Consider the following 16,906-nt stretch of genomic DNA (forward strand, 5'->3'; position numbering starts at 1 on the left):
CAGTCATTTCCTCATGTGCATATCTCCAACCATAAATAAGCAATTTCACACATACATCATGTGTTGGGTAAAGATAGCTGAAGTGACCCCAAAAGAGAGGAAACAAGCAAAGTAGACACTCCATGGAGGACAACTGTTGTGCTGCCAGTTGGGATATTTTGTCAGAGAGAGACGTGCATAAACTTTCAAATCATCCAGCGGTAAAAGCCCCAATTATAAAATAAGTTATTTGAGGATATGGCCTTTGCATGAATAATTACCAGGAACATTTAATTTGAAATCTGAAAGCTCAGTAGTGTGGATATGGGATCTGTCGAGCCTTAATTAAGATCGTTAAAGATAAATAAAAGGCAAGGTAATTTGAATCACAAATGCGTTTTTACTGTCTGGGATGTACATTCTTTAAATTAGTAATGCTGTCGCTTATTAATGATGCATGCTTGGATTGGTCATGTCTAAAACAAGTGCATAGAATTAAAAGCACGATCTACTGAGTAAAAAACAAAAAAAAAACACAAATGACAAATGCTTTTGAGTGAAATCAGCCAAACAACACAATACTTTGTAATTTTTTTGTTGTTTCTAAGAGATTCTGCATTATCTTACAAATGTTTACCAGCACCTTTGATAAAAGAATGCATCCTGACATCTGTACAGATGTTACTGGGAAACATCACCCACACCACAAAACTGCTCAGGAACAGGGCGAGCAGGGTAAACGCATCCTCTCAACTGCCCCACATCCAAACGTGACTGAAGTATCGGAACTAGTTTGGTCCACGGAGGCTCCACCTGCGAACCTACAGCACCTCCACCAGCGCCAACATAGTATGAAGCAGGTGGTTGTAATGTTGACGTCGATCAGTTTGCAGCAGCTAAAAGGCTTGATGAGGGCTCAACTGCCAACATCTAGACCGGGGCTAAACTCTGCCTAAGTCGCACACTAATGGGATTTGTCAATGCTACCTCCCTCAACCCCACCCCAACCTAAATCACCATGGAAACGCATCCTGCTCCGAACAGGAAACGCCGAGGAGGAGTTGTAAACTGTAGCTCTGCTTTGAGAGAAAGAAAAACAATCCGGACGCTGAATTTGGAAAGGGTTATTTTAGTTCCTCCGTTTCCCAGTGAGGATCCAATGATTTATGATATGCAGCCAGTCTGGTTTCCCGAGCGCCAGAAAAGCATATCTGAATTTCATGAGCTCATAAATACACCACATTATCATTCATTAACATTTTCCCATATTTATGCAGCCCATTCTAACTGTAAGCCAGTGTGAACTGTGCATCTAGCAACTGAAATACAGAGGAAATGTTCCTATTTTTAGTATTTTTAGATTTCAAGTGAAGCAGCAAATAGATGATGGACTAATGCATTTTGTTTTTAAAGCTTCGTGAAGTGATTTCTGATCACAAGGGGGCAGTGGAATGAGCCAAAAAAAAAAATTTACAAGAAAAAAAAATGACCAACATTGAAGGAAATTTGCATTTGTTTGGATTAGAGTTTCTCGCATTGGGATGTGGGCCAGAAGCTCGTATCATTAACACACTCAAGAAATTTGATTCAAGCCCATTTGGGTTTAAGGCATTCTGCCAAAAACAAGTTCAGAGCTGTGCAGTAACACAGTGAACATGTAATCTAACACAATAACTGCTCAACAATGATAACAGTTAAATGACCTGTTTTAAGCTGACTTTGAGAATATGCTGCTGTGGCGGCTTGCTCTCTCATTTGGAAGTAAGCATGGGTCAGATTTTCTAATGGAGTCTTCTACCAGGATGAACAAGAGCTTAACATTAAGCTTTTACTTATGCAGCACAGTAGAGCAAATAATCTTCTTTTCTTTAAGATTTTTCTTCTGGGTGGGGGCACTTATTTAAATGTGAGCATAGGGAGAGACTAAATTCTTACTCCCTAATATCTATATAATGACAAAGAAGAAGAGTTTAAAGTACAACCACTCGCTGTCTTTTTCCTGCCTTTATTATCCCATTGGTTTTCAAAACACCTGGCTGGGACCATAGTGAACGGAAAGGTCAGCCGTTCATCCAGGACAAAAACGACGCCTCCTGCTGTGTTATTACAGCTCCGACACTCAGACAGTTTCCAGGTATATGTGCCTGCATTGCCCCCCTGTCAGCAGAACTGCGTCATAGTCTTCAATCCCCTCTGAGAAGCTGTTGAGCTTTCTGGCCTGGGCTCCCATTGTTCAGCTGGACACTTCGAGCGGACTCAGTAAAGGTCAGCAGGTAGGCTATGAGCATTGCAGAAGCGGGTACTTACAACAGGGGTAATTGAGCAGCACAATGTCGTCCAAGGCAATGTAGCCCTGTCGTTCCTCGGAAACGGTTGCTTCAAAGATGACCTGGGGAGACAACGGATAGATTAAATGACTACAGACCATTACATCTTGAGTGTCAAGTAGACTGAGACAGAGGGAAAGTAAAGGGAGTTAGGGTTCAAATTCCTGTTAGGAACAAGAACACGCACAGTCTTCATTTAATCTCTTTGAAAATCAAAAAACTTTGTTGCTAAATTATATTTTTGCATTAAACCTCGATCGGGAATGTTTCACTGCTGCGTGGCATTTGTCATACAAAGCAATTTAATCACAGCTATAAAAGAACAACTTATTAGCAGAAGCTTTACATCTCTGTAGACCGCCGACAGGGAAATGTCAGGATTTAGTATAAGCCCATCTGGATCAAAAAACAAGAGCTCTCTGGAGCCTCTATTTTGTTCTGAAAGGTTATGCGCATCTTACACAAAGGCTCCATAACAAGACAGAAAGATATAAATGACTACACTAACACTGCTGTGAAGGGAAAGCAGCCACAAGACAGCTGCGTGAGGCATGTCAGGTGTACTGTATGCTTTCAGCTATATTCGAAATGTACAGTTCTACAGGAGTGCACATTTGTAGTGAAGCTACAGCCACCTCGACCTCAAAGGCCAAAAGGTGTGCAGAGACAAGGAAAGGACGGTGGTAGAAAATAAAGTAAAGTTCACTGACAGGAAGCACAAATATAAAGGAAGACACAAAACACAGCTTGGCCATGTTTAATCCCTGGAAACCGAAATGGCTGATTGTTCATATGATTAGTTCTGTGAGGAACATGTTTGATACAGTCTTGAAAAGTCAACAGTTCTAGCAGGAATGGGAGGAGTGTGGTCCGTGGTAAACTGATCTGGTCTCTGCAGAAGAGGATGTGGTGCTAAGTCTCTCTAAACAAGAATCTTGTTCGCTGTAGTTCTTCTGCTTCTAATCTTCGTAGTCTTGTATATTTTTGCTCTGGGGTGAGTGTGTGCAGTCAGTGTGGTCAGACTGCATTGGTTACAAATATTTGGGGGCGAAGGGTCATAGTGAACCCACGCAGACTGATGCAGAAGATCGTAATGGCGTAACAAGAGACAATTTTATGACAGCGTCAAATATTTAGGATGATCATCCTGCAGAGTGACTGCTGCTACAACCTACGTCTACCAACAAACCAGCAGGAACGCAGGATGATGCATTTATGAACGCAATTCTGGGGGCCGCTGAATAAAAAATTCTAAATAAATCCTGTCAATGCAGATGGAAGCCAAACAATGTGGAATTCAAACCAAGAAGCAAATCTGGTTTAGTTGTAGCAGCAGGAGCTACGTCTGTGTGATGTGACCTCCAGCTCGTAGCACAACTGTGCTGAGATGCACACAGTATGGAAAGAAATAGTGCTACCAATTGCAGTTCTGAGTCATGTTAAGTTTATCAGCTCATAAAACGTACTTTTCTACTTTTTCACATCTTCAGATCGACGCAGGTTCGAGTGCCAGTTTGCTTCATGTCATTCTCCCTCTCCAGCTCTGCCCCCATTTCCTGTCAAGCAACTTTGAAAAAAACGCCACCAGAGCCCTAATCTTTTTTTTTTAATATACTTTTCATTCATGCGATGCTGTGTTTCTCTTCACAGATACAGCCTACAACCATTCAGCACACATCAAACATGATGTCATAACAGAGTTCATTAGATGCCTGTCGCATTGGGTGACTTGAAGTGAACTTCTAAGCAGACTAAAACCACACAGGGCGTAGCTGCCTTTAAAGATGAAAACACATCCATACTTCGCGTTTGCACCTTTTTGAGCTGTTCAGAAAGGTACAAACAGGCCTTGCAAAGCTTTCTCAGACCAACGGTGGACAGGGAACAGAACCCGTTTGGCTTCTGTGTTGAATCATCCAACAACAGAAATGCTGTCATCTTAACACAAGCTTTCCAACCTCAGAGTATAAATACATAGATGTAAAAATCCTAATTGCTTTCGAACTGGAAAACATTAGGAGGTTTAGACGGTTTCAATCATTTTATCTTTGAATACCAGTGCACGACTGCACACAATCATCACAGACTTGATGATGATGACTGCTAACATTATGAACAGTGTGAAATGCTAAGGTCTCCTATTGTAATGTAAATTCATTAAATTAGAAATCAAAGAAAGCTCAGCCAGCACAATATAAAATCAAATGACACCAAATATTCACACTTCTACTGTTGTTTGATCAGATTAGTGGTAAACGTAAGAGATTTTACCTATTGAGCCTTACAGTGAATAAATCTCTTTCTCCTCTCCCTACTGGCGCTTTTATTAAATCCATACGGCAGCTCCAGGAGGGCTTAAACACAGCCTAAATATTCACTCACTCATCTAAATGAGCCAGGCACACGCAGAGACTCAAAGTGAAACGGGACGCCTCCCAGCGTGCAGCAAAGTCATCCTGGCTTTCCGAGTAGTAATTACAGTCGGCAGAGCCTGGATGATTCCCTCTGAAAGCAACCCTTCACTTTTTACTGCAGCGCCACAACGTCTGAACTTGAAGACCGAGTACATTAACAGTGGGTAAGATGAAAGCTGTACCTGCATCAGACACACCAGCGTGTATCTGTGGCAGTCCCAGGGTTTCACCCACTCTTCACACTGCTAGTTGTCTATGCCAAAGCCTGGTGAAAGTCGGACTGCGACTCAGCACTCAGACGGGCAATAGATTGAAATGTTGACAATACATCAGGCTTTAAGTGCCTCGGGCCAATCAATACCACAAAAGGCCTTGGCAGATGGATAAAGACTAAGGCTTTCTTTCTACTAATTTATTTTTATTTTTCATTCCTATGTCGGGCCATTAGAGACGTCTGACCGATTAACTCTGCAATTCATCACGCGCCAACGCACCCACCGGCATCGATTCGCTCGGCTCTTCGCTTTGAGCCATCATTAAGCTCCTCCGCATCTGCCCTCGTTCGGAGAAAAGCGTGTATGAGCACAAGTGTGCCCCAAACTGAGGTATAATGCCGGTGCAAAATAGCTGCTCTTATGCAAACACCAGCTATAATGCAAATGGCTACAGTGGAATCCGTTTGCAGTGTGTACCTACAAAGGTGATAACTGCACATGAGACTATCTGCTTGATGCAGGAGGAGCTGAGAGCAGTTTGAGGGGGAGGAACGATGTCAGCAGACGTCAGCCTGAATAGATACATATGCAAGAACATCTTGGACTGATTAGAACACATGTGTGAACTTAGGAAAATGGGATACAAATACAGAAAGGAAAGAAAGATAATTTAGTGACGATTGTCTTCCGATCAGATGATGGGTGGTTGGATCCCTGCGCCTCCATGTAACAAAGTGTCCTTTGGCAAGGTGTTGAACCTGATATGCCCACCAGTGATTGCAGTGAAGCAAGTGCTGAGAGGAAATTATATAATGTAAAGTGCTGTATGAGTGTTTTTGTGAATAGGTAAATGAGAAAAAACCCTTTGTAGGCCATAAATAAGATTAAAATGAGCCATATAAGTGTGGTTCATTTAAACAAAATACTTAAATACTGCAAAGTGCACAGAAAAACACCAAGTAGCTAATATGTATAAACTTATATATATATATGCTAATGTTCTATGAATATGACCCTTTGATCTGCTCTGTATTTTGGGAAATCAAGAAGAGATGTAGTCCAATATTGCAGATGGAAGCTATAGTAGATAAAGAAAGGGTCTTTTGAATGGCAAGTTCATCTTCAATACTAGACTTTGCTCAACAAGACCAAAGTAAACTGCCATTACTGTAGATGTGAATTGTGTTCATCATCCTTAAAGTTGAATGTGAGAAATGTGAAAGAATGTTACATTCAGGTCAATATGCCCTTCGACTGTTGCTTGTTAGGTTTCAGTTTGCCATGAGAAGCTTTCAGAGTATCTTTTAAAGAACACTGAAGAATGCATTTGTCGGGGCAATTTATCTCTTGCTTCTCTGCTTATACACTGACCAGCCACTTTATCAGGTACACCTTGCTCTTAAAAGGTTGGACCCCCTTATGCCTTCAGATCTACCTATGGAGATTTTGGTCCAGATTGACATGATAGCATCACGCAGTTGCTGCAGATTTGCCGGCTGCACATCTATGATGCAAATCTCTCGTTCCACCACATCCCAAAGAGGCTCTATTGGATTGAGATCTGGTGACTGTGGAGGCCGTTGGAGTACAGTGAACTCATTGTGATGTTCAAGAAACCAAATTGAGATGATATGAGCTTTGTGACATGGTGCATTAACCTGCTGGAAGTAGCAGTCAGAAGATGGGTACACTGTGGTCATAAAGGGATGGAAATGGTCAGCAACAATACTCAGGTAGGCTGCGACATTTAAACAATGCTCAATTGGAACAAAGGGGCCCAAAATGTGCCAAGAAAATATCCCCCACACCATTACACCACCAGCAGCCTGAACCCTTGATACAAGGCAGGATGGATCCATGCTTTCATGTTGTTTACGTCAAATTCTGACCCGACCAACTGAATGTCGCAGCTGAAATCAAGACTATGTACATAGTGCTGGGCGGTATACTGGTTCACACCGAATACCGGTTTATAATTTCATTATGATATGAATTTTTATTATACCGCCATACCGGTGTATTTGATTACACAACGGGGGAAAGCTGCGTCGCGCGACATTGTTTGAGACGGGACCCTTTTCAGTGTTGCGCTTCTAAACACGCATGTTTACTGTCTATTTTTAACGCTATTTAAAAAATACTCGTATTCGTTAAGCTGCATTTCATTTCCCTGCTCTCCCTCCGTCTCTGTCAGTCATGCGTCTCTCTCACATAGCCTACTCACTCACACACAGCCCCTCCCCTCCGTGCACACCGCGTGTGTCTCCATCAGCGAGATCATCCCTGGAAGCGTGAAAGTTTGCTAGCTTCAGCGTCGCGTTAGATTAGCTCAACCGAAAGAAGACGGCTGGCGAAATTCACAAAAGGTTGGTATCGCGTGCAACTTTATAAAATCACACATTAAAAAGTCCTATAAAAATATTTTATATTTTTAATACAATGTTGTCCCGTCCCGACCCGACCCATAGCAAACAAGCGATTACGCCTTCTTTATAAAGTTAACTAGTCGCAAGTTTGCCGTAAAAAAAAAAAATGGTTGGGTTGTCGAGGTCAAAACACTAGCAGCTGTGAATCAAATAAATTAGGTTTTTTAAACTCTTACAGTGAATATTTGCTGCTTCAATCCAGATGAGTATTGAAAAATATTTTCCGCGATTGAAAAAGAGACGTGTTGAGGATGAGGACCAGCCTGAACTGGAGGTATCAGTCTGAAACAGCTGAACAGTCCGACCAGTGTAATTAGCTATGTTATTAATTTGTTTACAATGAAGATGTGAATATTAATACAATAAAGTTCTGTGTGACCAATTATTAACGAAGGAATTATTTTGAAGAATTTTTATTTTAATTTTTAATTCTGTTCTCAATCTGTAGAAAATGCTGTGAACACCTAATTATGCATGAAAAAAAAAAATACCGTGATATACCGTGAAACCGTGATACTGTGAAAAAATACCGTGATATGTATTTTTGGTCATACCGCCCAGCACTATATGTACATATATATTTATATATACACTACAAAAGAAGAAATAAAGATGCACAGCGAAAGAAAAAACACATGCAGGAAAACACAGTGGATAAGCACCTCACGGACTAAGAAGAGGATGGGATCTTAAGGCCTACTGCTATTGTTTGTCACCACAAGGCTGATAGTATCTTTAATATTTGATAGCAGGATTTCAACCTTTACCAATCCCCACACAAGCAGGCGCTGTGGAAAATCTATTTCTGCAAACAATATAAAAAGATGGCATTGTCCAAGCAAGAGTATCAGCTCAAGGTGATGTCATTCTCTAGTTTTCTCTCCTGCTTTTGTTGTTATAAAACATTTTTCAAGGCCCGTGCCACCGCACAGGAACAATCTGTGAAGGGTGAAGCCAGTTTTGGTCTGCTGGCAGCAGCAGGGTGCCATCTTCCGGGAAGAAGCTGAGTCATCCTCAGCAACAAAAGCAAATGACACCAGAAACAAATCCCCACCAGAAAGCAAGCTCAGCAGCAAGTCTAGACAGTTAGGAGGATGGAGGCAGCTGGGCAGCTACATTTGAAGTAAAAAGCATGCAGAAATTCTAATATGAACCTCCTGCTGATTTGTGTTTGGCTCCTAAAATGCAACAAGAAGGAACTGATAGTGTAGACTTACTTAATCCATCCTGCAACTCAGGGGGCCTTGCAAAATCAAGCATTGAAGCTTGAAACTGGGCGGTAGTAAAAAGTAGATTTGCACAGTTATTAATATAGTTTTCAGTAGAGGACAATGGTGATTAGTCATGCATGTGCGCTTTGATTAAAGTCTCTTATATGGGGGTACCCCAAGACTTCATGAGGAGTTTCATCAATTTAACCACTCGTGTTGAACGGAAAATTTCCCTGATCCATATCGGCTGTGGACAGTAAAACATGTAAATATTTGGCAAGCAACCATGCCTGTCACCTTCACTCTGCAGACTGAAGAGATGGAGCGAGGAGTACAGTGGATCTTCCATAGTGGGGTGGAGGGGGCGAATGATGCCATATGCCGAATACTTCTCGCCTTGTGTGGGTGCGCGTGTAGCTGAATGTGTTTACGCAGCAACAACTGTCGAGAGTGCCTCCACAAAAATCCTCTGTGATGAAGCTGAGGATGGGGCTGGGATGAGATAAATCTCAAAGAAATGAAAAATGTAAATGTGGTGAAATCATAACCTCCAACTTTCAGCGATTTAATCTACAAGATTGCAAGTAGTTAAATATGTAATTATTCTAGTCCTAGGATGTAGTCATTCTAGGACCTTACTTCCTTATATCTGCATCATAGTTAGAGAAAATTTTTAGTTTTTATCACAGGAAGCAATCTGTAGCCTGGATTTTAGAAAGAGAGAAATCATGAGATGTTAAATTACAACACCAACGTAGCATGTAAACATTTGATTAAATGTAAACTAATTAAATTGAAAAGCACTATATTAATCCAAAAAGCAGCAGCTGAAGAAGCCTCTGACTGAAGACACTGCTGTATAATCCCTATAGCTTCAAACTTTCCATTTGATGATTTGAACAAGAAAAGGTGAGGAGAAGCAGGAAGAATTGAAAAACTTCCACTGATGTGCAGAAAAAAAACACTTGATGTGTATTAGGGAAAATGGAAACAACCCTATGAATCGCTTCTGACGTGGCAACGGTTAAGATGACGTGACTCGCCAGCTGTTTCCAGTCAGAGCTGGCAAACATATCTCTTTTCTTCACAATCTCTTAATGCACATGTTTTTTCCTTCTCAAGGTTTGATACTGGTTAAGAATTTTTTTTTTTGCTGCTTTTTCAAACAATTGCTTTGCAAATTAATAGAAACCTTGCTTACATGCTTGTGATGTTGAGGGTGTGCAGTGTTGTCCATCGTGCTGAGCAGGTTTCTTAAATGCACGCATAGGCCCAGGGGCTCCAGAACAGTCCCTGAGCACAGAACTAGTCTCATGTAGGATTATCAAGATCCCTTAAGTCGCTGTCTCCAATGCCAATATATTTCTCTAATAAGGAAGCAATTATTATTCCTCCTGCATCCAATTGCATTGCCAGAGGCACTGGACCCAAGAAACTGAGGACAACATGGTCATGGAGACAAAACTAAGGGAAGAGCAAACACTACATCTATAGGAGACTAAATAGTTATTCCATAAGAGTGTTTTCTACATCCACAAACCAAACCGGCAGTGAATTGGTGAAGGTGTCTGAACACATTTCCGGATCGGCACAACAACTGTTATGCATTCTGTTTTGTTTGCCCATGGAGCTTCTCTTCCTCTACAATGTTTCACAAGTTCAACAGACAAACTGCAAAAATTCATGTTGTTTCATGATCCAGGCTGTATCACTATGCTAAAGCAGTGGCTAAAAGTGCAGAATTTATCTAACAGAAACTAAACAGAAAGGCAGAAGTCCAACTCATGACCTGATACTTTGTAGAACCAAGGTATTTTCTGTATGACATAACACATAACAAACAGTGTTACCACTGAGGATAAATTCACTTGTTTTTTTTCTTAAAGGAAAACGCCGGAAAGTTTCAAATTTACTATTTTCCCTGGTACATGTTCCCCAAAATCGATTTCTCACCTTGTTTACATTTGTCAGCCCGAGAGAGTAACATTCGCGAATGTTTGAAATTCAAGTTATACCGCTCTGGCTCTCCCTCCCTAGCGCCGCCATGTTCACTCAACATGACGTCAGAAATGCAAACATTTTTTCTACAGCAATGGAAGACACTTATGAACTGTCTTGGTCTGACTCGGACCCGGAGATAGAATGCGAAGTTTCGCCTGAGTCCGAGTCAGATCATGATCAGCCTCTCGATCCAAGTTATGTTAGCTTAGCCATCAGCCGAGATGGTCGGATAAGGCTAAAAATAAGGATGGACAAGTGGCTGTCGCAGCAGCCGCGACACTGCCGCCAAATGCTAACGACTCACTGGTTGTATCCACGAGCCGTGAGGCGTTTCCGGACCCCATGCCCAACCTTGTGTACCGTTTCCAGGCCTACCGGCAGGTGACCTACTTTCTCCATGGGAGACTTGGGAAGCGCTTCCGAAGAGTGATTCCCTCCTGTGCGGTGTGGGCGATCAGGGATAAATATGAGTCGCAGGACGGGACCTACAAGGGTTTCCTTCACGCCGACGAGGCAGTTGTAGACTATCACTACAGATATATGTGAACATACATGTTGAAATAAAAATAATTTCTAATTCTACTATATACAGGTAGTATTCAATCATTGTGTATTTCCAAGTTACACTCTACACTTTGTTAGAGCACACTCCCGCCACAAAAGTAGAATTTTTTTTTCCTTCCGCTGCACAAGTAGAATTGCATTTCTGACGTAAAATATGCCCGGATGTGGCTGAACATGGCTGCGCCCATGGCCAGAAGTGAAAAAATCTGGGAGCGCAAGGTTATGGGTTGAATAATGTAAAACAGTGTGAGAAATCGATTTTGGGGGACAGGTGTCAGGGAAAATAGAAAAATTGAAATTTTCCGACGTTTTCCTTTAAAGGCCACCTTCCATCGTCATTTCATCAATACTGCTGTGTTCACCATTGTTATTGAATGCATTAGGCGTCGGTTCTGTTTAAAAAAACGTTATGGTTGCTTTGTTTCAAGCTGTTTTTGTGGGCAGGAAGAATGGCTTGATGAGATACGACAGGGTTTTCCGGTCCTTCTCATGAATATCCTTGACGCGATAATGAGGCGTCTCTGATTGGCCCCCTCCCATGAATGAATGAATGAACCCCCCTCCTCCCCGCTCTGTGTGTATCCGAGAGCCTGCAAGTTTTTTTTCAACTCAAAACCTGTCGAAGATCAAACTTAAACACAACCCATGCGGTAATAATTTAATCAAGCGTTTTCCTTAACCAATATTTTTCACCTCACACGTCAATGTTGCAAAATGTAGGCCTATAACAGCGCAGCACTGAAAATCGCGTGGCAGAAGTAGTGATTGTGGTAGACTGCAGAGATTGTTCGTGGCGTGGAATATACAACCAAAATGAAAAGGCACAAACCCATTTTTGAATATTTCAAAGCCATCCATCATCTTCCGCTGGTCCGGGGATCGGGTCGCGGGGGCAGCAGCTTGAGCAAAGAGACCCAGACGTCCCTGTCCAGTGTTTCCCACAGATGTGAAGGCAATGTGTGGTGGTGGTGGGGCGGGGGTGTAAAAAATTAAAATTCTTCAAAATAATTCCTTCGTTAATAATTGGTCACACAAAACTTTATTGTATTGACCCTTAAGAACCCAGACCCATTTCTACTTAAATGAAAATTAAGGGGGTTATAACAGACTAAATAGACCACATAGAACCCATTTCAGAATTTTTTTCCAAAATACCACCCCCACTGTCAGAGATCTGTAATGTGACATATATGTCACATTGGGAGTTAAGAACCTGGATAATTTCTCCATCAAGGAAAATTATGGGGGACGTAAGGCCGATTTCAGACCAGAGCGTGGCGTGGCGGCAGCGAAACGACGGCAGTCTTACGCCGGTTATCAGGCGGTGTGTTCAACTTGGCTTTTCACACCGGACAGTCTGCAGCCGCGGTAGTTCTGCTCCAGCCCTGTCTGCATTCCCCATTCATTTCAACGGCACACCGCCGGCTGCCGCCGGCTGCTGCCGTCCAAATTCCGCTCGAGTTCTATTTTTCAAAAGCAGCGCGGGACGGAGGCGTCTCCGCGCCGCTACCGCCCGACTACCGCCGCGTCGATGTGCAAGGACAGATCTGTTTCCATGTATTTTCACCTCCGCCGGTGAAAATCGCTTCCGTTCCGCCACGCTTTGCCGCCCTGGTCTGAAATGGCCCTAAGGATGTGTGACACCGGCTTATCTGCAGATATTCACATCGTCATTGTAAACAAATGAATAGCATAGCTAATTACACAGGTCGGACTGTTCAGCTGTTTCAGACTGATACCTCCGGTTCAGGCTGCTCCTCGATCATCATCAACACGCACTTCTCTCTTTCAATCGTGGAAAATATTTTTCAATACTCATCTGGATTGAAGCAGCAAACATTTTCAGTGTAAGAGTTTAAAAAAACTACTTTATTTGATTCACAGCTGCTAGTGTTTAGACCTCGACAACCCAACTACATTTTTTTTTTTTTTAACTGCAAACTTGCAACTAGTTAATCGCTTGCTATGGGTCGGGACGGGACGGGACAACATTGTATTCAAAATATAAAATATTTTTATAGGACTTTTTAATGTGTGATTTTATAAAGGTGCACGTGATACCAACCTTTCGTGAATTCTTTCGGTTGAGCTAATCTAACGCGACGCTGAGACTAGCAAGCTTCCACGCTTCCAGGGAAGCACGGAGGGGAGGGGCTGTGTGTGTGAGTAGGCTATGCGAGAGAGACGGAGGAAGAGCAGCAAGGAAATGCAGCTGAACGAATACGAGTATTTTTTAAATAGCGTTAAAAATAATAATAATAACGAAACGCAATATGTGGCGGCCGGTGTTTAATCTGTGGCGCACCGCCACGAATTAGTCTATGTGTGGGAAACACTGCTGTCCCCGGCCACTTCCTCCAGCTTTTCTGGGGGGACCCCGAGGCGTTCCCAGGCCAGCCGAGAAACATAGTCTCTCCAACGTGTCCTGGGTCTTCCCCGGGGCCTCCTCCCAGTGGGACGGCCCGGAACACCTCACCGGGGAGGCGTCCAGGAGGCATTCTCACTAGATGCCCGAGCCACCTCATCTGACTCCTCTCGATGCAGAGGAGCAGCGGTTCTACTCCGAGCCCCTCCCGGATGACCGAGCTTCTCACCCTATCTCTAAGGGAGAGCCCAGACACCCTGCGGAGGAAACTCATTTCGGCCGCTTGTATTCGCGATCTCGTTCTTTCGGTCACTACCCACAGCTCGTGACCATAGGTGAGGATAGGAACATAGATTGACCGGTAAATCGAGAGCTTCGCCTTTTGGCTCAGCTCCTTCTTCACCACGACGGGCCGGTGCAGAGCCCGCATCACTGCAGACGCCGCACCGATCCGTCTGTCAATCTCCTGCTCCATTCGTCCCTAGAAAAAAAAAAAAAATAAATAAAAAATATTTCAAAGCAAAACAAGTAAAAAGCACAGCATCATCTGATGGGACAGCTGTGCCCCAACCTTCAACTGTGGACTAACCAAGCACAGAAGCCCCTCTCACACTGAGGAAGAACCCGCGTTTAATTCGCGAATTTAGCGTGTCCGGTGTTCCTTTCACACTGACGACCCGGGCTGGCATGTCAACTCGACTCGCCTTTCGACCCATGTCGGACCCTAGTCTTTTTGCCGAGCTGAGTTTGGTGTGAAAGCAATTGACGCGGGTCGGACGTGGGCGTGGCGTGACGTGAGGAGTTTAAAAGACAGAATGGACAGCTGATTCAGAACAACAGCGACACGTGAGGACAAGTTTTACTCTGTTTTACATCAAGTTACACGGGTCACCTAATACGCCAAGCTTTCACATTGCTCGACGCGGGTCGAAGTGGCAATTTGGACCCGCGATGGTAACGGGTCTCAGTGTGAAAGGGGCTAGTGACAAATGTTCTTCAACTACTACGCTAACCGAACCAAAGCTCGCTGAGGCTAGCCATGGGCACTATTCAAGTGAGTGCTGCACGGATCTTACAACGCCTCATCAACCAAGCAATCCCGATGTGCTAAAAAGAACCAGGAGGGTGCAAGGGACAGGTTCTTCACAACGATAGGCGCTTCGACCAGCGTGATTTCGGAGTAGTGGTGGACATTGAGAGGCTACTAGTGACAGCTGGGGACGGGGATGAGGTGACACTCCCATCATCCATTACGTCTCTATACAAAGAGTTTGACTTTGATCAACTCTGCGCACAGTTGCGCATGTTGCCAGACACGATTAAGACATCTACACTTCAAAATGACAAACTGTCAGTGAGAGTCATAAGCAATGCAATGAATGCTGTTCCTGTCGCAAAAGACCTGCAGCCCGAAGTACACAAACTTATGAAACTTTTTTCACCACCCCAGTCAGTAACGCATCAGCAGAGCGTTCGTTTTCCACACTTCGTCGACTGAAATCATACCTCCGATCCACAATGACACAGAAAAGACTGAATGACTTGATGAACTGCCATATTCACCGTGACATTCTGGAGGACACTGACATGACAGCCATCGCTAAGGAGTTCGTGCAGGCCAATGAGAGACGCAGGCAGGCCTTTGGGAAGTTTTAAGGGTAAGTCAATAGTTTTATTAGACCCGCCGTGTGCACTCTTCCAGCCATCATCTTCCGCTTGTCCGGGGGTCGGGTCGCGGGAGCAGCAGCTTGAGCAGAGAAACTCAGACGTCCCTGTCCCTCTTCTTTGTTCAATGTTTTTATACTGCATTGTACTGATACAAGCGAGTTTAAGTTGAGTTAACATCTTACTGAGGTGCTTTTGTTGTGTATTGTTGGCTGATTGAGCATTTTACTCGGCACAGTTATGTGCTGGCATGTTGTGGGCTAAAGTCATGACCATTGATTCATCTATGTAGGCTATAGCCTTCTGTGCTGTGTTGACTGTTTTGGCAATTTGCGCACTTCTGTGCTGGCATATTTTGGACTTGGGTTATTAGTGTCTTTGGCTGTTTGGACATTTAAAGTAAAATCTTCCTGGCAACGTGATGTGCAGCCGCATTCTCTCTCTCTCTCTCTCATATACACACGCGCGCGCGCCCAGCTCTGATAAAACAGCAAGCATATTCCCATTCATTCCTCTGACCAAGTACCACAGAACGTGCACTTCTCTGGGTTCAGTCTTTCTCATAGTGCTTTAGTACTGGTACAAGCAAGCAGTTTCAGTTGCGTTACCACCGATGTACTTTTTTTTGTGCATTTTATTCTGCGCTGTTCTGTGCTGGCTGACATGACTGATGGCATTACGTGCGTGTCCGTGTATACTATGCATAACCTCGACTATGCATCATGTCCGACCAAAAATTTTGGTGACCCCCTCTTGCGATTGTGGCCCCCCTTGTTCAAACACGTTCCGCGGTCTATGTAATTTGCCATGGTGGCTATGAAGTCTCCGTGTGCAGCGTTAGTATTTTAGTATTAGGTTAGCCAAGGAAAGGTTAAACTAGTTACTCCAGAAAATAACATTCTGTATATGCTCAGTGTCAAATGTAGTTGATGGAAAGGTGGTAGTGATTGGCTCGATGAGGAGGAATGAGGAGCCCCACAGACTACAGGTTTCTGCTTAGTTATAGGGCCCGTCCGAGGGGGGCGGGTTTCCATGGGCGGGCATAATCCCAAGTGGGTAACGCCTTTTTTCAGTTTGACGTAGAATGTACAGGCTTTTCTGATTCGCTCGTGGCTCTGCATTGTTTCTGTAAATTCGGGAAAACAGCCTGTGGAGGTGACGCAACACTTGGAAGCCTAGTATGTGTATGTAACTAGGGATGACCCTCCCTTTTTCAGAAGGAGCGAGTAAAACCGGTTTTTAGTGGAAGTTGGCCTTTAAGACTCTCTAATACTGGATGATACTTTCTCATGTCCCGATATGTAAAACCTTGAAATTGAAAGAGGGTGAATTATTTTTGTTTTTAATAACTGTAGGCATATAAAAATGATGGAGAGAGTTTCAAGGATATAAACTGGGGTTTAAATCAATTAAATGAATATCTTGGCCTCTGCTATATCATTCAGCCATTCTTCTTTTAATTAGCCTCTTTTGAGTCCCCTAGACTGTATGAAAGCACAGCACTAAATCGCTGGAATCACTGGAGTGCCACTTAAATGATTACAGTAAGTTGGACAATTTCCTTTGCTATATATCCTGAGCTGATTGGCACTGTAACCATCACGGTGAGGATTTACCGTCTCTGAACTGATCAAAATCATGTCTAAAAGGTTTGCCCATCTTTTTATCATCAAACTGTTAGATCAACCTGAAATAATTTGGATTTATTGCACAAAAGGCTATCATAATATCAAAGATGG

The 16,906-nt window shown here is 43.3% G+C and overlaps 1 protein-coding gene across 4 annotated transcripts in view; it reads right to left on the reverse strand.

The window, feature by feature from the left end:
• LOC142367474 (receptor-type tyrosine-protein phosphatase U-like) overlaps positions 1 to 16,906 on the reverse strand; it is a 255,969-nt gene that overhangs the window by 93,210 nt on the left and 145,853 nt on the right. For all 4 annotated transcript variants that reach the window (XM_075449450.1, XM_075449449.1, XM_075449448.1 and 1 more), the window contains exon 4: positions 2,287 to 2,368. In XM_075449450.1, coding sequence (XP_075305565.1) covers positions 2,287 to 2,368 — 82 coding nt within the window. The remainder of the gene's footprint in view (positions 1 to 2,286; positions 2,369 to 16,906) is intronic.

Source organism: Odontesthes bonariensis, chromosome 18 (assembly GCF_027942865.1).
Source record: "Odontesthes bonariensis isolate fOdoBon6 chromosome 18, fOdoBon6.hap1, whole genome shotgun sequence".
In the NCBI taxonomy this organism is placed as follows: Eukaryota; Metazoa; Chordata; class Actinopteri; order Atheriniformes; family Atherinopsidae; genus Odontesthes; species Odontesthes bonariensis.